Source organism: Neovison vison, chromosome 9 (genome assembly GCF_020171115.1).
Source record: "Neovison vison isolate M4711 chromosome 9, ASM_NN_V1, whole genome shotgun sequence".
Taxonomy (NCBI): Eukaryota; Metazoa; Chordata; class Mammalia; order Carnivora; family Mustelidae; genus Neogale; species Neogale vison.
Window position 1 is genome coordinate 30,546,643 of NC_058099.1, and position 25,287 is coordinate 30,571,929.

Genomic DNA, 25,287 nt, shown 5'->3' on the forward strand with positions numbered 1-25,287 from the left:
AATAAAAGAGAAAAAGTGGCTAATGAAAGATTATAGAGCTGTTTCAAGAATAAGAAAAGGCCCAGCAACAAAGGCAAGATACCATACCAATCCAATGAGAAGAAACAAGTGATTCAGCAGTGGGCACTGAGCACAACTGTGACCGACTGTAGGAGAAACTTAGCATTCCTCGGTGAGATGGCACCACTGCATGTCAGACAAAGAACTCGGAGAACAAACCATGGCTACTGTTCTCAATGGCACACAAGGAAAGAAAATAGACAGCTCAGTGAAACCATGAGCAGAGGAGGAAAATATTAGACTCCAGAGGCTGCTGATGCTACTGATTACAGCGATTACAGCTGTTTGCACACTGACAGCAATGCGGAGGGCAGGATGCCCAAAGCATAGGCGTGTGCACTAGGGTGGAAAGAAATCACTTCAGTAAATATGCCAAATTCAAAACATGTAACAACCATTTACTCTGCACCCACTGTGTGAAAATACTCACCTTTGCCTTACTTAATCCTGACAACAAATAATTATAAAAAGGGAAGATGAATATGAACAAAGGTAAAAAGCCCAAGATCACAAGACAAAAACACTTCAAGTTTTTTCTCAAGTCTTAAAAAAAAAAGAATGACTTAAAATTATATCCCTAGGCATCAATTAAAGAAGTTAGAAAAAAAAATAATGAAATATGTCCAGTGAAAACAAAAAAGAATGGAAAAAACAGAAGAATGGATACAGATACGTGGGGATATAGATATGGATATGTAGATAGATCTCAGCAGAAATAGGAAACAAAGTTACAAAGAAAGGATCCATAAAGCCAAATCTGGCCCTTTGAAAAGACTTCCATATCTACAAAGGAGGGTAATCCAGAAAGAGAGAAAAACCCATTAGGAATGAAAAAGACTACATCCGGTGGGGATTATGGTTGAACAGGTGATGAAGGGTTATTATAAGACACTTTAAGACAGCAAGTTTGAAAACTTAGGTAAAATGAGTAACTTTTTAAAAATATTAACTATCAAATTTAACTGGAACAAGACATAAAAGCTGAATGGTATTTTAATCATTAAAGAATTAAACTGGTTATCTAAAAACAAAAAAAGTTCTTCAAAGACAGTTTCAGAGCCAGGTGTCCTTTAAAAAGAAAATTTATGGGAGTGCCTGGGTAGCTCAGTCGTTAGGCACCTGCCTTTGGCTCGGGTCATGATCTCGGGGTCCTGGGTTCGAGACCCACATCAGGCTCCCTGCTCAGTGGGAGGCCTGCTTCTCCCTCTCCCACTCCCCATGCTTGTCTTTCCTCTCTCACTGTGTCTCTCTCTGCCAAATAAATAAAATCTTAAAAAAAAAAAAAAAGAAAGAAAATTTATGAACACATTCATTCCAATCATTCAATAAACAGAAAAATCTATTCTTACACAAAGTCATCCAGAGAATAGAAGGAATACTCCCTAACTCACCTTCTAAGGCCACATAAACTTAAAAAAAAAAATCAACAAAGGTAACAGATTACAACTCACTGAATAAAAACGAATAAAAGAGGAAGTCTCATTCTTACAGCAGACTAACACCAACCAGTATTTCACAGGCACAGATACTGTAATTATAAAACAGCAGCAAGATATGATTTAAAGAATTTTAAAAAAGGAGCACCATGAAAACAAAGATCAGCTCATAGAAATTAAAATGACAAGGACGCCTGGGTGGCTCAGTCGGTTAAGCACCCAACTCTTGATTTCAGCACAGGTCATGTTCTCAAGGTCATGGGATCAAGCCCCGCATCGGGCTCCTGACTCAGTGAAGAGTCTCCTGGAGATTCTCTCCCTCCCTCCTTCCCTTCTTTGGCCTCTCCCCCGAACCGGGACCTGCTTATTCTTTCTCTCAAATAAATAAATAAAGCTTTACAGCAGAGACAAAAAAAACAAAAAAGGGGAGGTAGATAAAGTTGAAGAAATCTCTCAGAAGGCATAGCAAAATTTTTAAAAAAATAGAAAATGGGAGAAAAGGTAAGAAATTAAAGGACTAGTCCAGGATGTCCAATAACTAAATAACAGAAATACAAATAGAAAAGAAAGGAAAGGAAGTCATCATCAAAGAACTAACTGAAGAAGGGGTGCCTGGCTGGCTCAATCAGCAGAGCATGCGACGTTTGATTTCAGAGTTGTGGGTTCAAGCCTCACACTGGCTGTGGAGATTATTACTAAGGAAAAAAAAATTTTTTAAAGCTAATTGAAGAAAATTTCTCAAATCAGAAATAAGTAAATTTCTAAGAAAGGGTGTAACAATGTAAAATTCCACTATACTGACCAAAAGATTCTACACACTTCAATAGACAGAAAACAGATCCTACAAAAAGGATCAGAATGGCTTCAGGCTTCTGCAGCAATACTGGAAGTTAGAAGACAACACAGCAATGCTTTCATAATTCTGAGGGGAAATTATTTCCCATTTAGAAGTATGTACTTGAGAAGTTATAAGTATGAGGTGTAAGATAAAAACAATTTCAGGGCGCCTGGCTGGCTCAGCCAGTGGGGCATGTGACTCTTGGTCTTACAGTTGTGCGTTCGAGCCCCATGCTGGGTGTAGAGATTATGTAAAAATAAAATCTTTAAAAAAAAAAACTTTCGGGACGCCTGGGTGGCTCAGTTGGTTGGACGACTGCCTTCGGCTCAGGGCGTGATCCTGGAGTCCCGGGATCGAGTCCCACATCAGGCTCCCAGCTCCATGGGGAGTCTGCTTCGCTCTCTGACCTTCTCCTCGCTCATGCTCTCTCTCACTATCTCTCTCTCTCAAATAAATAAATAAATAATCTTAAAAAAAAAAAAATGTGGTGCAACTAAGGAACTGAATTTAAAAAAAAAAAAAAAAACTTTCAAACATTAAATCTCAAAAGTTTTCGGCTTTTTTTTTTTTTAACATCTTGTACCCTTTTTCAAGAAGCTACTGAAAAATAGACTAAAATGAGAGAGTAAAACCAAGAAATAAAAACAAAAATACAAGAAGCAGACTATTCCATACAGAAGGGGAGGCAAATTAATTTCTAGGATACTTGTGGGGTAACAAAAAATATATTTGGTCTTTGTCCCCCATTCCTGGCACAGAGCCCCTAAAACTCTTGGAACTGTCTGATAGATGGGAGAATCTTTTATATGCTAAGGGAATGACTCACTGTGGGACTCACTATGGGAAAGGGAGGGACCAGTTTGACAACAGAAATACCAACCACGGTAAAGTCAGAACTTCCACTTCCCACCCCAAACCAACCCACCTGACTTCTGGGAACAGGGAAGAGAGAGAGGGATTTGAGATGGAGTTCAGTCACCAACAGCCAATAATTTAACCAATAATAACACCGCAATAAAAAACTTTGAACAGGAGCATTCCAGGTTGGTGAACACACTCACGTTCTGGGAAGGTGGTGCACCTGATACCATGGAGACAGAAGAGAAACTCCTCAAGACCCTTCCAGACCTCGCCCTATACGCCTTTTCATCTGGCTGCCCATTTGTGTCCTTCCCAATAAACAGTAAGTGTAGCGCTGTGTGTCCTATTTGCAAATTCTGAAGCCTGAGGGGAGGTCGTAAAAATCTCCAAACTGGAAGTATGCTGGGAGAAGATGCAGGGAACCTCACTGTCAGGTGGTGTCTTGTGGGTCTGTGCCTTCATTCTGTATCATCTGGGCTAACTCCAAGTGGAGAGCATCAGAAGTGAACTGAGTCGTGGACAGCTGGTTGGTAGAGGAGAAGTAGAGAACTGGGTGTTGTTGGAAAAGATACAGCACAAGTTAGATACCAGGGTGACAGCTCTATTCGAGGGCAACCAGTCCACACTGAACAGCTTCACTCTGCACAGTCCTATCGATGGCTGTGATTACCAATTACTAAGAGGTCTAGTGGCCCTATGCCCTTCTTAGCCAGGGGACAGAATGCCCAGGTAAGCCTGCTCCAGACTCTGATCCACACTTGGCTCATCTTTACCATATGGTGGTGAAGTGTCCCCACTCTTCCCCCATGTCCTACTGCCTCACTCTGAGCACACTCATTTAATTGACTTCTGAGAGCTAGAGGTCAGCTCTGGCAAGATAAGAAGGAGAAAACACAGAGCAGGTCCTTCTCTGACCACATTCCTGCCAGTCATCCATACACAGCAACAGCAGAATCCTGCCAGGTGTCTCCTCTAAGAGAAGCCCTGGGTTCCCCAGGACTCACTCAAGCTCTTGCCCACTGACACCCCCTGAAGGGAATCTTGTAAACTCTCCAGGAAACTGAAAGTCAGACTCTGACTCAGAAACCATTCCATGGATCTTCTTTTATAAGCTTCTATGCAATCATGGCACTACAGTCCTTTCCTTCTACAGCTGGGTTAATGTTCCACACTGGTAATACAGCAATATTCTATTTTATACTCTAGGTGTTAGGTACACAGATGTAGTATTCTTTGAATTGTGTACATACGTATGCCATATTTTACAATAGAAGTTTTAAATAAAGCATAGATCAATATGCACAGTATATTACCATCAGTTTTAAAAAAGGAAAGAAAGAGAATATATGTCCCTACTTGCTTGTACACACATAAAACAATCGCTGGGAGATTAAATAAACATCACATGACTGCCTCTAGTAAAGACACCTGAATGGCTGGGGAATGGAGGCAGGAAGCAGATTTTTTACTGTGAAGCCTTTTAAAGCTTTTGAGTTTCTAACACCGCAAATTTCAAAGGCATGAATGCATACCTACATACACAAATGAATTCAATGACTTCTATGATTTTTGCAAATCACAACTCTAAGTCTTTAAAATAGGGATAATACCTCATAATACTGGTGAAAGAACCAAATAAGCTTTTGTAAAAAGCTCTTTGAAATCAAATACTATGTACATATGACAGAAGTATTATTATTATTGAAAAAAAAATCTATCCATTCCCTTCCTTTCTCTTCACTTTATATAAAAAGTGTTATTCCTTCCTGAAATGTTAAGTTTATTTAGCAGTTAAGAGAACACTGGCTTAACCAACGTATGTGGGGATGCCTGGGTGGCTCAGTCAGTTTAGCATCTGCATTTGGCTCAGGTCCATGATCTCAGGGTTCTGGGATCGAGCCCCATATTGGGCTCTGTACTCAGCTGGGAGTCTGCTTCTCCCTCTCTCCCTTTCCCTCTCCCCCTCCCTCTGCTCATGCTCACTCTCTCAAACAAATAAATAAAACCTTTTAAAAAAACCTAATTCATGTGAAGTTGTTTAGATTTAACAAACACCTATGAAGCCTGCAAAAAGTTCAGTACAATACCAGTCTTTTCATGTATATTAAATCCATACAATGACCCTGTGTGCAGCTCTAAGTGAGTAATAAAGCCCTAGTGTGAACAGCCATGAGTTCAACAAAGACCTACAGAGGGATACTACAACCCAACCTTATGGCAAGTTCAACCAGTATAGAACTCAGCAAGACAAAGTCCCTGTCCTTAGGGAGCCAACCATCTGCTAGTGATCCCAACAGCATAAGTGCCACGCAGAGGTTATTTCTCAAGAACAAGGAGCAACACAGAATAAGGTCACCTAACTCATAGGGATTGTGGAAGAGAGCAAGGGAGGCTTCTGGGAAGAGGCACTGACTTGTGACCTGAGTCACACCTCATCCAAGTTGAGAAGGAAGAGTAGGAATTAGATAGATAAAGAGAGATGGGACTCCAGGCAGAGGGAATAAGAGGCAAACTATCAAAGAGTAGCACATTATTCAGAAAACTGCAAAAGGTTATGGGGATATGGTGCTCTGCATTTTAAAAACACACCTCTCAAAGGAAACCTTTACTGGCAGCTGTGTAGTGTTGAGTAGTAGTCGGAAGGCTCTGTACTGTAGTAGGAAAGTATTTCTGGATGAGGGGCCTGCTATTGCTAACACCCAGCTTATATTATGTATAAACTAATATTTAATAGTGTTGTTTTCAGTTATCAGAAGAAAAAGAACAACCTATAATTATTTTTCCATTATAATCTAAAGGGCCGGCATACACATTTATTAAACCTAAATAGTTTTAGAAGTCTGTATTCTATATATCCAGAGAAGGGCAATGTTAAATGACAAAAAACTACTGTCATCTCTGATTAGGAAGAAATAAAGAATAGATAATGGAAGGAGAGGAACTTCTTTGGTTCTTTTTTTAAAAAGTCTATGTGGCATCCAGGAAGGAAAACATAATGAAGGACACACATGTATAGCATCACTTTCTCAGCTTAAACCAGAAAAAAGATTTCCTTGCACCTACTGAGAGAGACTCATCAGACTGTGACACTGACCAGCCATCTGTGTCAAACAGAAAATGGTCCCACAATGGACAAAGATGTCCAAGCAGGTAGATTAACTGTTTATCAATGTTGTCTATCACACTGCATCCCTACAATGATTGATTCTCTGAGCAACTCTGAAATCTCCCATCACTCAGGGAAAGAGCATCTCCAAAAAGATTGACATCAAAAAGGCAGGAGAGCAGGGACTATTTCCACAAACGGCATCATACACGAAGTTCAAAAGAAGTAATTCGAGGACTTTTATAACTCACCTGTATTGACATTATGCCTGATGATTCTACCGAATCTCAAACCATTCATAGGTAGAGACTTAGGTCAGGACTATAAAGGTACTGATGTGAAGGAGTTTTAGGATTATCTGGCCCCACTGTCCAGACAAACAACTGATGGCCATCCTACAACAGTCACTTCAGCTTTGGCCAGATTAGAAATGCTGTTTAGAAAAGGAGGGGTTGCTACAAACATATGGTTCAAGAAAAACAATGTGCTGTAAAGCAGGAGCTGTTTCCAAGTTTTAAGACTAAGCAGATCTGGGCTGAAGCCTTTATTTGTTGGTGCAAGACTCTGAGGCTCTTCCTGCCTCCATCCTAGGAGCCCATACAGAAACAGGGGCCAGAAACTCAAAGCGCTTTGGAATGCTGAGCCCCCCATAAGGAGAGCAGCTGTTCTGCAGACTTCCACAGTACTGTGAGAGACTTTACGGGAATGAGAAATAAAGTTCTATCAAACACCCCCTCCCTCCCCCCAAAAAAGTCCATCCACTGTACTTCACAATGGTCACAACGGAAAACCAAAACCTCACCTTGGGGTGGGGGGGGAGTCAAATTTCTTGGAACCTCACAACCTAGTTCCAGGTATAAATTCAAAAGGGAAGCATCAATAAAGATAGCTATCACTAACCCATGTGGACACCAGAGTGTCACTGGAGAGGCACAATGTGCTTCAGGAAGGAAGAGAGGGAAAAAAGCCTTTCAGAAGCTAAAACTACTTTATTTTTTTTTTTTTAAGATTATTTATTTATTTATTTATTTGACAGAGAGAGATCACAGTAGGCAGAGAGGCAGGCAGAGAGAGGGGAAGGGAAGAAGGCCCCTGCCGAGCAGAGAGCCCCATGCGGGACTCGATCCCAGGACCCTGAGATCATGACCTGAGCTGAAGGCAGCGGCTTAACCCACTGAGCCACCCAGGCGCCCCTAAAACTAATTTAAATTATAAATAAATTAGCCACTGAGCAAACAAGAGATAAAATACATGCTTTATTTATTAATAAAGTCCATACACTTCACTCAGAAGAACCTATTTACTCTTTTAGATTTAGAATTTATTCCTATGTTAGACACCGTTCCTATAGGTCTATTATCTCCTATTCTGGGAAAGAAGAGAAGCAAACTTAAAAGCTGGGGTCATCTACACTTAGGTTCATTGTCAAAGCACCTTAACAGTACTCAGAAGCAGTGGCTAAGAACCTGAGGTGGGAGAAGAAAAATTATTTTCAAAGAACCCAAAACACAAAGCGGAATGCAGCCATAAGCTCAGGGACGAAGAAACCACCGCTGAGAACATCAGGGTGTTCACAACACATTAGAAAAATCCCTTGTCATTGGACCTGTGTTCTGGGCAACTGCAAGCCATTGAGCCTCTTCTAAGACCAGCTTCACTTGTAAAATCAGGATAATACTTCTTGCCACCAGACAGAACTGCCCTAAAGAGCTGAAAAAACAATTTATGTAATAATAGCTGAAAAATCTAACACATTATACAATATGAAACACTAAGACAATATATTTAAATAAGTTTCCATTTAAATGGCTAAATAAAAAATTAGCACTTCTCTTAATAAGCAAAGAATTAAGTCACATACCACTGATCCCACAAAATGCTAGGGTTGTTTTCTAAACTAGTAGAAAAAAAAAGAGAGAGCTTTAAAGCAAGAGATTTTAGCTGCCCTAGGAAACCAGATAGGGTATAAGTATTTCTTCTAATAGAAAACACATTTCAAAATGAGAAAAAAATACTCCAGGGGCGCCTGGGTGGCTCAGTGGGTTAAAGCCTCTACCTTCGGCTCAGGTCATAATCTCAGGGTCCTGGGATCAGCCCCACATCAGGCTCTCTGCTCAGCAGGGAGCCTGCTTTCCTTCCTCTCTCTGCCTGCCTCTCTGCCTACTTGTGATCTCTGTCTCTGTCAAATAAATAAATAAAATCTTAAAAAAAAAAAAAATACTCTGGTTTCTCTTCAGATCGCATAAATCTTTCGCCTTTTACAAAATTAGAAAAAATATTTTTAAATGAATATCCATACCTAAAAGATAACTTGAAATACAATATACAACATGAAATATATCAATTATAGCATCGAGGAATATTTTTCAAACTATAGGTCATAATCACTAGTGGATAAAGAAGTCAATTCTGGGGGTGACTGGGTGGCTCAGCGGGTTAAAGCCTCTGCCTTCAGCTCAGGTCATGATCCCAGGGTCCTGGGATCGAGCCCCACATCAGGCTCTCTGCTCAGCAGGGAGCCTGCTTCCCCCTCTTTCTCTGCCTGTCTCTCTACCTACTTGTGATCTCTCTCTCCCTGTCAAATAAATAAATAAAATCTTTAAAAAAAAAAAAGAAGTCAATTCTGGCATTTGTTAAGGAAATCGGATAGAAAATATAAGAGTACCTCGCATTTAATAAAGGTAACTATTATTTCATACAACTTTGTTTTACTTAATATGTATTATTACCATGTGTATACATACACAAGTTCTAGGTCACAGTGTAAATCTTGTTCTTACATGGAGCTGTGGTTAAAAACACCTAAAAGTCACTGATACGAAACAGATAGGCATGTGGCCTTCTAGATGGCAGCTAAGGTGTAAAAACAAGGAACTTAAAAGCAGCCAGTACTGACAGTGACCAGAAGAAAATAAGGAAAGGAAAGGAATTTCAGCTGGGATCAGTTTGAAGAGGGCAGTGTTTTTTAAAAAGTCATCAAGCATCAGTCCTTGGAAGTAGGAAAAGGATAACAGCATTCTTTCTGGGAACCAAATAGGCTAATGGCGGGGTGGGGGAGGGGGGGACACGACGGACAACTCTCCTGGAACTTAGTAGAATCTTCCCCATAAAACCTCTGACTTTAATACTTACTTTTTTCATCTGTAAAGTGTAAGTACTAGGCTAGAAGATAAATTTTAAGATCCTACTCAACCTTAACATTTTCTGATTCTGGTAGAGTTTATAATAATTAAGCCACGACATGAGTACTTATTTTATAACTGTAGTTTAAACTTTTAATTAAAAAATTAAATAACATCTTCCTAATAAACAATGGGTGCTTTTATATAAAAATCAAGGCTGGGTGGCTATGGCTAAATATGGACATCTCTCAGTTTTGCCTACTGAAAAGGTTTCGTGGGCTGGGTCAGAATTACCCTTAGACAAACTAAACTATGCAGCTATTCACCTGGAAGTAATCATGAAAAACCCACAGAAGGGTGCTCGCTTCGGCAGCACATATACTAAAATTGGAATGATACAGAGAAGATTAGCATGGCCCCTGCGCAAGGATGACACGCAAAAACCCACAGAAGGTGACCAGGAGTTAAATAACCTCCTTATAATTTCCTCGGTACTGAAGCACCTGGATGGCTCAGTGGTTTAAAAAGCCTCTGCCTTCAGCTTAGGTCATGATCTCAGGGTCCTAGAATCGAGCCCCACATTGGGCTCTCTGCTCAGCAGGGAGCCTGCTTCCCTTCCTCTCTCTCTGCCTGCCTCTCTGCCTACTTGTGATCTCTGTCAAATAAATAAATAAATAATAATAATTTCCTCGGTACCACGGCCCACTTAAAAGTTTAAAAAAAAATACAATAGCCATTGAGGTATGCCCAATTGTTAAACTCACTACAATCAGTAGTAAGTGTTCTATACATAAAAGATTAATGTCCTAAAATATCCGTCTTCTTCCATTGTAGGATTAGCCATTTTAGCTTAATCACTTACCTAAATTTAGGTAAAGGTACCAACTGCTTCCTTAATGTTTTCCCATTATTGCACCAATGTCCTGGCCTGGACTTGGCCGCCTGTCCCAGTCTTCATGTTCCCTGGCTGGCTCCTCAGCTTGCATGCTCCTTTCTACTGGTAAGCTCTTCCCTGGTCTGTGCCCACTTCCTTATGCTTAAAGCCTGTTATCTGCAAAAATGTTGGCTGCAGGTCCTCAAACAGATGCACAAAATGAATTTCGTACCTGCAAGGGAGTTACTCTGACTGGGCATAGGGTACATATTATATTATGAGGGTGGTGTTCCAGAAAGATGTATATTCTACTATAGAGATGTCATATGTGAAGCTGCCTCTGAGACTAGATGGAAACTGTTCTACTTCCAAGCAGAAGATCTCTATCTCTTTCAATTAAGGGATGAAATATGAGAGCAGAGAAATGTCTAAAATAGGACTGGAGAGAGCTACCATCAAAGGAATAAGAACAGATCAACAGACCAAGCCAATCAATCAATCACTGACAACTATTTTGACTCTGAACACCTTTATAGAACAGTCCTGAACGAAAACACTTTAAAGAACAAATCTCTACAAAAGTAGACACACACACCCCCAGTACATCATCATGCCATACCATTAGCACAAAGCAAGAAGAGGAGCACACAACATCTCTTGTCTGTTCTCTCTGCAAGTCCGTATCACTCATCATTTCTTTCCTGTTGTGCAGACAGACCCACACCTACTTTGGAAAGCATGTACTTCCCAATCAAATCACTCTGACTGAAATGGATGGACACATGTCAACCCAAGGGACCAACATGTAGAAACAGAGCAAATGCAACTTTTGCTAAATTCACTTTTTACTAAACTTGTCTTGTGCCAATTCTCACCACCTTTAAAATATATACCAAGTAAATTATCAGACATTAATTTTACCATATACCACCCAAACAGCCAACTTGAACCATAATCCTGAAAAAGGTGCAATCTTGATTTTCAAAACTCCCTATGGGCATTAATGCTAATTAAACCATATTACTACTATTCAGTGAAAGACCTGAATATGTATTTGAGGGCTGCATAAAACCTAAGACCAGAAAACACACAGTGAAAATATGTGTGAGTAAGGAAGAAAGTGCCAATCTCTATAAAATAAGTGTTTTAAACTATCCACTAAGGGGAAATTAGGGATGTGAAGATCCATTTGGGCCATAATGTCCTGAAGTCAGCATTAAAGCTTTTAGAATCAACTATGCAAAATGCAAACACCACGGGGGAAATGAGAGGTTGAGAATGGGAATAAATAAACAGGAAGAAATGAGAGGTAGAGAATGGGAATAAATAAACAGGAAGAAATAAACATAACTGTGTTAATGATGTCAGTATTGTTGCTCTTCACCCCATACCGTGTGAAAATTGGACAGACAATGCTGTCCAGCTACAAAACCCACCTTACTGAAAGCTGAATATGAGTGAGAAAATAAAACAACAACAGGTCAGTCTGTGAAAATGGGATTTCTAAAAATATTTTACTCATTACACAATAATTACTATATCTCAAATTCTGGATTTTCCTTATATGGAAATACATGCAAAGTTTTTACATAAAAATGCAAGTTAAGAAAAAGAGAAACGTATTAATACTAGTAGAAAGTATAATGGTAGGAGAATTCAGAATAAAAGTATTTTTGAGAAATAAAATTGGCACTTAGGATAAAATATACAAAACTGTCAATAAAAATAAAGGGAGAGTAAACCTAAAAAAATTATACATGGATTCTCATTCTAAAATACAATACTTTAACTTAAATAGCTATGATATTATATCAACATAAGAGAAAAATTAATACAAACACCGTTAAACAAAAAAATATAGAAGGCACATATAAAATACCTAGAATCAGGTTGAAAGATCCCTCTCTACAATATAATAGTGCTGATGATTAACTTCCAAGAAAATGCATCCCTTTCCCTCAATCAACTTACCCAACATTTTCTGCATCTTCATCACACTCAGCTTTATATTTGCAAGGTCCACACTTGGAGTGTTTTCTGTGAACTTCTGCCCCTGACCCCTCCTCTTCTGTTTAAAAAGAAAAATTAAATTTTCAAGCAAAAGTTGGGTTCTTTTCCAGATAAGTTTCATGTTTTCAGCAGCCATTATCCTATTTCTAAGGAAAATATACCTGAGCTCTTGAAAATAATCACTTCCAAAATCTATCAATGCTTGTGCCCAAAAATGCTGCCAATACAGAGTACAACATAATCTATGAGGAAAATAAATATTGGTACTAGCAAAACAATCCCTTAACCTATGTACAAAGGTGCAATATAGGTTTTGACAATTGTCTTTAGAAGAATTATCACGTAACATTAAATACGAAAGAGTAAGTAAAACATGGGTAATAAATTTGGTCCAGTGATTACCCTACTGAAATAGTGTGTGATGCTGGTCAGCAAATAAATGATTAAATGCAATAGAGTATAACCACTTCTTCACATCAGTTTCAAACCTGCCTTTCTTACTCTATTAACAACTAATTCCAGAATAAAAAATATATATATTTATCTCCAAATCTGTGAAAGGAAAGGGGTCTCCTTATGAAAGACTTACCTCTTTTCCTACTTTGCCACTTAGCATGCCATAAGTACCCAGAATACAGAAGTGTGTGGGTCTCCTACGATCCAGCACAAAAAACCGTGCATACCTCTAAGTCCCCAACTCCTATCCCACATTTAAGGGCTTCTACATTTGTGGCGCTCAACTAAAATGGATCCTACCCTGATCGTTTCAAACTGGGCAGGGAGCTCTGTTCTGAGAGCAATTTAGGGATTCAGCTTTCTCAAGGGATCTCCCACTCTGGTTTGGAAAAGAACACCTTATTCAGAGGGTGTCAATTAGTAAAGAAGATAGGAAAAGGAAAAATCCATAAGCCTAAAATGCCTCAGTTTGGTAATACTTTCAAACTTTCCATTTTTTAGTATCTGCCTACACTTTAAGTAGAAATCTTACCCCAAATTCTCATGAACACTCCCCGATTCCAGGGAATCCTATGTATTTCTGAGTGGTATGGACACCCTGAGCTCCCTTAAGTTTATGTACTAATCCGAACAAAGCACTTGGCCTTTCTAAACTCATAAACTCATATTCCCTAAAGAGAAATTGTCCACCTTATATCCTCGGAGCAAGATATCCAGTATTTACACTATTTACACAAATCTTGACACAAACCTTGACATACACAAAACTTCCACTTCTTTAGTATAAGAACAATTTCCTTACTGAATATCTGACCACAGGGATTAGACTACATGATCTCTCTTAAAATCCTTTCCAGCTCTCAGGTCTAGAATTGATGGCCTGATGGTCCTTCACAAGGGATCATGAAGCCTCTGCTTGAACATGTCTATTTAAATCACATCTTATTATGGGATATAGCTTTAATTATTTTTCCCCTCTGAAACTGTCATTCCATTTCTTCTATTCCCTAACGTGACCTTTGAAGTGCCTTCCAACTCTGACATTTTAGGATTCTATGAAATGTGGAAGTCTGCAGTAAGGTTTCGATAGTATCAAAAGGATGATTGTAATTTTCATCTGTTTAAGTGTGAAATTTTACTAGAGTAAGTTTTCTTTGAGTGGATCTCCACAGTACCTCCAGCTTTATTTTGCATACCGTGGATGCTAAGTATGACAGCTTTATTAGAGTTGACATAAATTAATCTTTCTTAATTCTGATCATTTAGACTAAACTCTTGTTAAATGCTATTACCAGATGTTACTTTTTTAAACAGAAGTGATTTATATATCTGTAAAATAAAATTTCAAAACACAGATTCTACAACACTTATTCTGCAAGCCTTCTCTTTGCCATGCACAACTCGCTCCAGAGTTTTATAATCCTAAAGCTTGAAAATTTCTTAAGAGCAAAAATTTGTAAGCAAGGGGTGAGAGATTCACCAATACTCTGGTGCAACCCAAAATCACCTGTGGGGATGATCCCAAGGAGAAGGCACTTTGGTGCAATCTCAAATTTAACAGGAGTTACATTTCCGCTTTTTGTGTCAACAAAACTTTAGCAAAAATAACCGCACGATACAAAGTGCCTAGGGTTGCGAGTGATGGCTAAGAGTTTCTTTCTGGAGTAATGAAAACGTTCTAAAATTGATTGCGGTGATGAATGCATAACTCTATGGACCAAAAGTCACTGCACTGTATACTTTAAATGAGTGAACTGTATAGTATGTGAATTTTACCTCAATAAAGCTGTTCAAAACAGAAAATGACAGAAAACAAACATCCTTTAAGGGGTACTTGAAACTTACCTCCTTCTCCAGATCCAGAGCCATTATCTGAGAATAAAAACAAAAAGTGAATAGAAATATTTTTCCTGGAAATTTCATCTTATCCAATGGTAAAATTTCCTATCAAAAATCAAACTGTGATGGGTGCATGGGTGGCTCAGTCAGTTGAGCATCTGACTCTTGATTTCAGCTCAAGTCACGATCTCAGGGTTGTGAGATCGAGCCCTGCATTGGGCACCCTGCTCATTAGGGAGTCTGTTTGAGATTCTCTCTCTCTCCCACTCTGCCTCACCCCCAAACCCCCACTCACACATGTTTGGGTAGTCACTTGCTCTCTCACTCTCTAAAATAAATAAATAAATCTTTTTTAAAAAATCAAACTATGATAGGAATTCTCATGTAGCTTTTTTGTTATTTTTTTAAATATGGAACTAAACTGTTCTTATATACCTATTCCATGTCTTTCTCCAAATAGAAATTCCTTGGACACATGATCATCTATACCTCATACATCTGTTGTAGCCCATTTAGGAAATATGCAGGTGCCTTACACAGAGTAAAGGCCAACAAACACTGTAAAGTAAATGGCTAGATAAAAGTAATTTTAATTAACTCACTTAAAAGAAAAAAAACTAATTTCGTTAAAGCTTGAGAGGAATAATGAATAAACTACTTTTATTAGAAAGGGAGGAAAAGAGCTTTGGGTCTTGGTCCAAAAATCTTAATGAAATCTGTGGACAAAGGCCAAAAGCCAAAAGGTAAGAAAAAGCCTCAAGGTTTAAAAGGGAAGAACTTCAGAGCTGAGGTTTTCAAATTACTGCTAAAATTAGCTTCGTCTAGGAAACTTAACCAGAAGGACTCTCATCAAGGTGTAGGTGAGACACTCATCACTAATGAAATTTAAGAGCGTCCCTTAATATTACCAGCAAGAAGTCAGACTAAAATGTAATTAATATGAAACATTTATTTTATAAATCCTTAAAAGGCCAACATATGGTGTAGAGCATGTTACAAAGAGGGTAATGCTATAGTATCATCAGCATGATACAGTAAAAAGCAGAGATGGCAAGTGATGCACTTGATGCACTTTATCCAGCACTTTCGGGGGGATGGGGGAGAAACATCCTCAAGAACCCACTTCAGTTCTTCACAGAGTTCCCCAGAATGGGAGATAATGCCCTTCATAATATCACTCCTTCCCCTTTAATCTCCTTCAGATAACAATCGAATTCCCAAAACATGATAGAAACAGGAGGAACAAGAAAAATACATATTTTTTGTAATGTCTACTGTAAAATCTTCATGGGATTTTATAAAGTCTTATATTGTATTCAATTCTGATTGATCATAAACAATTACATCTAAGTAAATAAGGAGGAAAAGAAAGATTGGAAGAGCAAAAAAAAAAAAAAAAAAACAAAACACAAGAAAGAAGGGAACTCAATTTAAAATTGTTTTAGGACCAAACTTTTCTTAGGAAAACACTCCCTTTTTCCTTCTATTCTACATATATTGACTGAGTACATATTAAGTGCTAGGCAACATGATAAATGCTAGGAATAAAAATGATAAATAAGAAAGCCCCGGTGCATGAGATACTCACGCCCAACCAGTTTTCAAACCATCCCCATACCTTCCCTTCCCTTAATGCCCTTAAAAAGTCTTTAAAAAATTAAATATCATGACTCCCCTGATGACTTCCACCATCCACACAATTCCCCCCCTACCCAGGGACTAGGCTGTACCTCCCCAGGCAGGGCATACTGCCTTCCTGCTGAGAAGCAACTGCTCTGGCAGGAGACACATGTGTCAGAGAAACGAAATGCTAGGACATATACTGAGAGATAGGCACAAAGTACGAACAAACTCTGCCAGGAGATGCCACGGAAGAAGAACTGCAAAGGGTAGAAGGGTAACAATCCCAAGAGGATATCCATTTAACAGTTTAAGTAATGGGGCTCAGAGGGGCTAAGTGACTTATCCTAGGTCATACAGTAAGAAAGATCTGGAGTTAACACCCAGTCTTTTAACCTGTGCAGTGCTTTTTCCAATCTACCATCCTGCTTCTAATTTGGGATTATAAAGGGTTCTGTATTCTTTTTTCGTTTCTAAACCAAGTCTGTGAAACACAAGGTACTTAGAGAAATAGACAAGAATCACAATAAATGATAGTCTATTGGCCCAAGAACACAATCATTTCACCAAGCACTTTATCTGGTGTAGGGAAAAGAATTTGTCTTTGTCCAAAGACAGGTCTGGTTTTTGTCTCAGCTTCTGAAAGGTAATCTATATCATACCTGATAGAAGTGTCATGTTTACGGAGGGCACTGACCACATCAGATCTTAAGGTGGGGTTGGCCATACACAACAGTCCTACGGTGAAGGCTGGTCAAACCACAAGGACCAACCATGTAATTTAGAGTAGGGGGACTTTCAGTCATGTGGTATCAGTGGACCTGGAATTTGAGATCAGCCACTTAGACAATGGATCATTCATGCTTATATAATGGAGCCCCAGTAAAAATTCTGAAGACAGGGACAGTAACATAAAGGGAAAGTAAAGAAATACTCTGTACCATGTAAGAAGTGATTGAATCACCTAAGCTGTGAGCTGCTATATTGGTCTTTTTAGTTGCTCAGTGGGCCAGTGTTGTTCATCTCATTTGGTCTTTTTATTAGTCCTGGTCCCTGTGCTAGAAATAACATTCTCTTTTGTTTACTTGAAATCTCCTGTCTTATGCTTTAAGGTTGAGCTTTACCCTTCTACCCTTTGCAGTTCTTCTTCCGTGGCATCTCCTAGCAGAGTTTGTTCGTACTTTGTGCCTTTACTGCTAATCTTCATACAGTAATTCAAATTACAATACATCACCTGCATTCCTGCCCCGAAATACAAATGCAAGTAAGAAACTTACATCCATGCATTCCAAAAATAATCGCTACCGATTCAGGAAGGAAAAGAGAAGGAAGAAATACAAAAAAACTGGAGGAAGATAGGTGACAAAGACTGGCAGACAGAAGAGAGAAGATATAAAAAGAGACAAGCTTGGAAAGAGACACATCCTGGGATGCCACTAATGGCTTTCTATGGATAGTCTCCACCCCGACCCCGCACCAAGAAAATAAAAATCAACAAAACAGATCCCATATCATTTCTCATGCCAAATCTTGTTCTACCTAATATTTAAACCATAAGGCAAAAGATATGCAAAGTCCCCATGAAAATGTCAATAAGCATTAACAATGTACGGGATGCAACACCGTATTCAACCATCTGGGGTTAAAAAGCAACAACATGAAATGCTGACAAAAAAGAGCTCCCCACACAAATGATCCGTACAGCAGTTCTGGGAATACACCTCTGACTGGAAATTTCCTTTTAGAAACCATGGTAGAATCATTTCTAAATTTTACTCAGAAAAATACCACACATACCAGAGTAGCATGGGCCTCTTGCTACTACTGTTATCTCTTTCTGGTGCTTACAAGCAGCCCTTCTGAGAAAGCATTCATTTTGATAAGTGTCCCCATTTGATCCACAGACAGGAATGTAATTTGTATGACACTGCAAAAGAAACAAAAATAAATTCTCAAAACTAGGCATGAATATTAATAGTTTATTTCATATTCATGAATGTAATACTATAGTATTGTGACTTAGTTCTACTCCAGAATAGTTTGTTCTTTTATTTGTTTTTTTTTTAAAAAGAGAATTATACCACTTTCTCACACCTTTTTTCACATTTATAATGAAAATAATTATCAACTATCCACAAAAATGAGAATGAAAATCCCATGGTACCTACTTCATCTGCTTGCTACAAAGATCAAGTTAGGTAAGAGGGAAATTCTTGGCAATGTTTGTAATAAGCTAAGAAGCACTAACTATATAACATCATTTTATTATTATCAAAATTCATTTATTCAATACCTGTGGAATGCGAAGTCCCAAGGTAAACACTATAGAAAACAGGAAGAAATACATGATCTCCAAGTCCACCAGTATCCACGTTACTATGGACTAGTATCATCACCGTTTTCCCCACCTGTAACATGGTAATTATAATAGCCATCTACCTAATAAAGTTGTTGTGAGGAATAAGAGAAATCCATCTTTACATTTATATCTGGTCATAGTAAATTCCCAATAAGTATTAGCTGGTTTTGCTATGCTCTCATCATTTCTGAATCTTAATGAGAATCTTAGGTAGTTGCCCAGAGTCATAGCCAAGAGTAGGAAACCTGATTTCCTACTCTAGGATGTGTGATGTACTCTAACCACTACACGCTCAAGTTATTCAGCAGTGTCACTGTGTCACTCAGTGGTAGTAAACAGGAGGTTCACTAGTGCAGGCTATGACCCCAAAATCCAACCTAACAAGCACATACCTAGGAGTGAGCATGAGAAGGAAGATGCAGACCTGCTGCTCTATCAGTCTGTGTCTGGGGTCTCTTAGGAATGTCTCATTTTGTTATGGGAAAATGACGGGATTTGGACAATTTTAACAACATGTGACTTCTAACATGGGCACTGACTTAACCCAAGATCCTGACTCTACCTGAGGTCTGCTGCCTCCGCACTGCCATCCTCACTGGGGGAAAGAACTCTCCCCTATACCTTCTATTTACGTGGAAGAACATGATCGAAAGTAATTCAGAAAGGTGCAAAGTGCACAGCTCTGGAGCCACATCCACGCAAGCATTTGTTGTGTACCTACTGTGTGTCAGAAACTGTGATGAATACAATAAATAAGAGAGTAACAAGGTTGGGATGGTCAATATAATGTGCCATCCTGACTAGGCCCCAGGGTGCACAGATTCAATATTATTTCTGGATGCTCTACGACAGTTTTCTGGATGAATTTCCATTTGAATCAATGGACTGAGTCAATGTTGGTGGGATCATCCAATACACTGAAGGCCTAAGTAGAACAAAAAAGGGGAGGAAAGGAGAATGGCTCTCCCTGCCTGATTTGGGACATGGGTATTCTCCTGGTTCTGTGGCCTTCAGCCTGGAACTGGAACTATACTACCAGTTTTCCTGGACCTCCAGCTTCCAGAGAGTGGATCATGGGATTTTCAGCCTCCACAATCAAGCAAACCAATCCCTTATAATATAAACACTCCCCCTCCATATCCCCCCCATATATATACCATATATATTTCCTATTGGTTCTGTATCTCTGGAGAACCCTAATACAAAGATCTTAATAAGAAGGCATGACATCTAGCAAGAACAGATACTGATAAATTCAGGAAAAAAGACATAATCCAGAGAACTCCAGGGAGAAGAACAAATATGAAGAAAGAAAAAAGGGAAATAGTCATAGGTCCTCCTCTCTGTACATAACTCAAGTGTTTTGTTCTGGGTTTTCTAGGGGTTTTTTTTTTTTTTTTTTTGCAGATTTATTTATTTGAGAGAAAGCAAGGGAGAGCACAAGTGGGAGGGGCAGAAGGAAAGGGAGAGAGTCTTAAGCAACTCCACACTTAGCACAGACCAAAACACGGGGCTCAATCACATGACCCTGAGATAATGACCTCAGCCAAAACCAAGAGTCAGATGCTTAGCTGGCTGCACTCGCCATAACCCAGGTTTTAAAGGAAAAATGCAATTTTGATCATTTTTCTCGGTACAAAATAAAAGTTGCTTTGTTTATATAATAGCTCTTATTAGCAGACTGAAAAAAAAACAATTTTAGACTTTAGTTAAAATCCTGTTATTATCTCTTAAAATGTGTTTAAATTATATACCAGAAAGCTCATATTAACACTAAAAGCATGCTGAATCACAAGCAAGTTTTTTAAATGGAATTGAAAGATACTGCTAAAGCACCCAGCAGAGAAGTGTTTAATGGACATACGAGGTGATTTTTCTTCAACTGGCAATAACCTAACTCTAACTTGAACAGATTTATAAATTATAAGGAGGCAGAGTAGTCAAAAGAAGGTTCATTCAGCAGCAGGATCAAATCAGGCTGTAAGCCCTTAGGCAGTTTGCTCCTACAGGGCAAGCAACTTGTCTTCAAACATCTTTATATCCTCAGCGTCTAGCACTGAGCACAAAGCAAGCACTGGATAAATGTCTAGGGATCTCAACTCCTAACTTTTATTTCTCTTTTCCTGCTTTGCCACCCAGTAAGAATGCTAGGGATTCAGACAGATCATGAGAGGATTTTCTAGCTGTCCAAATACATTAAAAAAGGTCCAAAAGGCTATTTTTTATAATCTTAGAGTTGCAGGGAAAGACTTTAAACTAATGAAAAGCAGAATCCTAAAAACAAAAATAGAAAAGTATGATATGAAAATTCAAAATGTCTTTATGTCAAAAATTATTAAAAATGAAAATGACACTAACTTCTTTAACATTTTTGTAGTCTGTATAAATTAAAATGGAACCTAAGACAAATATTTTGAGTGATTTAGTACTGAAAAGAGAAATGAAAACACCTACAATTGACTCTTAAAAATGGGGATTTGGCTCCAAAAATTCATGCATAACCTGACTCTCCCAATCTTAACTAATACCTACTATTGACAAGCCGCCTTACCAATAACGAAGTCAATTAACACATATTTGGTTTGTTACATGTATTATATGTTGTATTTTTACAATAAAATAGGCTAGAGAAAAGAAAATGGTATTAAGAAAATCATCTAAGAGACATCCATGCAGCTCAGTTGGTTAAGCAGCTGCCTTCGGCTTGGGTCATGAGCCCAGGGTCATGGGATGGAATCCTGCATCCGGCTCCTTGCTTAGCAGGGAGCCTGCTTCTCTCTCTGCCTCTGCCTGCCACTCTGCCTGCTTGTACTCTCTCTCTCTGACAAATGAATGAATAAAATCTTTGAATAGATAGATAGGTAGGTAGATAGATAGAAAGAAAGAAGAAAGAGGTTGCCAGGATGGCTCAGTAAAGCATCTGCCTTTGGTATAGGTCATGGTACCAGGGTCCTGGGATCGAGTTCTACATCGTGCTCCCTGATCAGCAGGGATCCTGCTTCTCCCTCTACCCCTCCCCTTGCTTGTGCTTTCTCTCTCTCTCTCTCTCTCAAATGAATAAATAAAAATCTTTAAAAAAAGAAAATCATATAGAAGAGAAAATATATTTACAGTACTGTACTATAATAAATCCATGTATAAGTAGACCCACACAGTTCAAGCCTGTGCAGTTCAAGATCAACTACATACACTTGTATAACACATAATATTTCTACAAGGTAATACAAAGTAACACATGTTGCCTTTGAGAAGAGCAATTAGTAATCTGGAGTGAAAGGAAGACGTTTTTTCAATATATTATAGATCTTCTTATATAATGTTCAAGTTGTTTAATATGGGCATAGTACTCTTTTAAAAAACGTAACAGTACCTACATCATAGGTTCTCATAAGAGTTTATGAGTTATAGAGGAATATATATATATAAATATGTATATGTGTGTGTATGTATGTATATATTTAGAACCATTAATGGATATAATGCTCAGCATAAGCAATATATAAATATTCAAATAGTATACTCTTGTATAGTATCTGCACATTCATACTCACATACATACATATGTCTACAAATCATACAAGGGAAAAAGAAAATACTCCAAAAAATGGGCAAGGGACACCTGGGTGGCTCAGTTGGTTGGGCAGCTGCCCTCGGCTCGCGTCATGATCCCAGCATCCTGGGATCAAGTCCCACATCGGGCTCCTCGCTCCGCAGGGAGCCTGCTTCTCCCTCTGACTCTGCCTTCCACTCTGTCTGCCTGTGCTCGCTCTCATTCTCTCTCTCTGACAAATAAATAAATAAAATCTTAAAAAAGAAAAAAAAAGGGCAAAGAATATGAAATACTGATTCACAAAAAAAGTGGTCAATATATGGCACATTTTCAATTTCTCTAATAATCAAATGAGAAATTTTTTAAAGATTTTATTTATTTATTTGACAGACAGAGATCACAAGTAGGCAGAGGCAGGCGGGGGTTGGGGGGGGAAGCAGGCTCCCTGCTGAGCAGAGAGCCTGATGTGAGGCTTGATCCCAGGACCCTGGGATCATGACCTGAGCCAAAGGCAGAGGCCTTAACCCACTGAGCCACCCAGGCATCCCAAAAAATGAAAAATTTAAAAAAAAAATTTTTTTTCCTTACAGATTAACAAAATTTTAAAGGATTAACAAAAATCCACTATCAGAAGGCCAAGGGAAAACAAGCACATCAGATGCACTGATTGCTATTGGTGAGAATGTGAGAATGTTATCTACCCATGAGCATCCCACTGCTCAACAACTCCACATCAAAGAATTTAATCTAGAGAAATTTAAGACAGTTGGAAGAGGAAACAGCTCAGTCTTCCCAATACAGAAGTGACCAAAACACCAATAAGAAACCCATAATCTTTCTAGCTTAACAACCAAAGGACAGAGTTCAAGGCAACCTCAGAGCCTCTAAAAAGAGAGAAAACCCCAGAAAGCAGAGAGTCAGAAGGGACTCTGAGATTCTGTATATAAATTCCTATCAAATCTCTGGCTGACTCCCAAACCACTCATGGGATATATTCCAAGTAGCTCAGCTAAGGTTTAAAATAATGAATTAATATTGGTGTTGCTTCCCACAACAGGGATACAGCATTCTGTAGTTTGAGTTCAGCCAACTTAACTGTTTCAAAAATAACAATATTCTTCAGGGGAACATGACAGAATCCAAACACTGAAACATATCACTGACATGTTAGGATAAATTCAAAATTACTCTAATACAAGGAAAAAGAAAAACACAATCCATTCTCAAATGAAAAATCAACAGAGATGATCTCAGGGATGTTTCAGATGAAAGTAGCAAAGATTTTAAAGCAGCAATAGTATCTATACTCAAGGAAAATATGCTTGTAATGAACGAAAAGATAGGAAATCTCAGTCAAGAAATCAAAACTAGAGGGGTGCCTGGGTAGCACAGTCAGCTGACATCTGACTCTTGGTTTCAGCTCAGGTCATGATCTTAGCATAAGTTTGAGTCCTGCATCAGGCTCCGCACTCAGTGCAGAGTCTGCTTGAGATTCTCTCTCCCTCTCTCTCTGGCCCTCCCACCAACCATTGTTTTTTCTCTAAAATAAACTTAAAAATCTTAAAAAAAAAAAATCAAAACCATAAAGTCTAGAAATAAAATATCTGAGAGGTGCCTGGGTGACTCAGCTAAGCATTCAAGCTCTTGATTTCAGTTCAAGTCATGATCTCAGGGTTATGGGATCGAGCCCCGCATTGGGCTCTGCACTGGGTGTGGAGCCTGCTTAAGATTCTCTCTCTTTCTCTCTTCCCTTTCTCTGCCCCTCCCAGCCACTCCCCCTACCAAAAAAAAAAAATCTAAAAATAAAAACTCACTGGATGGACTGAATGGAGAGGACAAAAGAAGGGATTAGGGAACCTGAAGATAGATGATAAAAAATTATCTAATGTGAAGAACAGAAACAAGAAAACTCCATGAGGACTGAGTTACACTATGTACACCAATAACTTCTTTTAAAGAAAGAAGCCCGCTTTAGCTGTTATCCCTTTTATGAGGATCTGGGGTGCAGGCAGGGAAGCCAGACACAACACACTAGTTGGAACATTCACTGCATGAGTAACCATGTAGGAGTGGGCACAAGGTCAGCTGAAGCCATGTCAAAGGTGACTATTATCAGGGCGCCTGGGTGGCTCAGTGGGTTAAGCCGCTGCCTTCGGCTCAGGTCGTGATCGCAGGGTCCTGGGCTCGAGCCCCGCATCGGGCTCTCTGCTCAGCCGGGAGCCTGCTTCCTTCTCTCTCTCTCTGCCTGTCTCTCTGCCTGTTTGTGATCTCTCTCTGTCAAATAAATAAATAAAATCTTTAAAAAAGAAAAAAAGGTGACTATTATCAGTAACAGTGGATTATAAAGTCTCTTTTGACTATGAAGAGCTTGTCCAGATAGACAATAGTGTAACCCCCTACTCTTCCTCAGATAGTTCATAGTTTTCAAAGAAATTTCATATGCAAGCTCTCTGATTCTGATTCTCATTACAATATCATAAAAAAGGAGAGAAGACGTGCCTTTTCTTTTCAGATGGATCATACAGAAAGTTCCTGAGGTTACAGGGTTACTAGAAATACTGACTGTCCTTTGCGTTTGTCCCTAATCTTTTTTTTTTCTTTTAAAGATTTTATTTATTTATTTGACAGAGAGAGATTACAAGTAGGCAGAGAGGCAGGCAGAGAGAGAGAGGAGGAAGCAGGCTCCCTGCTGAGCAGAGAGCCCGATGTGGGACTCGATCCCAGGACCCTGAGATCATGACCTGAGCCGAAGGCAGCGGCTTAACCCACTGAGCCACCCAGGCGCCCGCGTTTGTCCCTAATCTTGTACCATTTCCTTCTCTTAAAATCCAAAATGGTGGGTACAATTAGAGTAAGATCACAAGTGGAAAAAATTTCAGTTTCTTCTTTGTTTCATCTCAAATTCTGAATCAGGAACCAGATCCTGAACAATATTCTGAAGCCAGATAATTTAATCACAGCAAATAAAAAAGGAAAAATTGAATGTAACACATTTCACATCCTTTCTCTTTAGTTTTTTGTTTTGTTTTGTTTTAAGAAACATAGTTACAACTTAAAAGAGCATCTGAAAAGCGAAGATGTTAGTTTGAGGTTTCCCTGTCTAGTTTATCTCTAACCCTGGCCTATCCTGAGGCACCAAGTCAGCCATGTTCTTTG

The 25,287-nt window shown here is 38.9% G+C and overlaps 1 protein-coding gene and 1 non-coding gene across 3 annotated transcripts in view; one reads left to right on the forward strand and one right to left on the reverse strand.

The window, feature by feature from the left end:
• TMEFF1 (transmembrane protein with EGF like and two follistatin like domains 1) overlaps positions 1–25,287 on the reverse strand; it is an 86,319-nt gene that overhangs the window by 33,698 nt on the left and 27,334 nt on the right. The window contains exons 3-5 of one of the 2 annotated variants that reach the window (XM_044265253.1): positions 18,020–18,149; positions 14,609–14,635; positions 12,269–12,362 (exon numbers count right to left, since the gene is read on the reverse strand). In XM_044265253.1, coding sequence (XP_044121188.1) covers positions 12,269–12,362; positions 14,609–14,635; positions 18,020–18,149 — 251 coding nt within the window. Of the gene's footprint in view, positions 1–12,268; positions 12,366–14,608; positions 14,636–18,019; positions 18,150–25,287 lie in introns of both variants that reach the window. The other variant, XM_044265252.1, reaches the window with a different exon arrangement.
• LOC122917861 lies at positions 9,781–9,890 on the forward strand. The gene has a single exon (XR_006386488.1). It is a non-coding gene; the product is annotated as a U6 spliceosomal RNA (small nuclear RNA).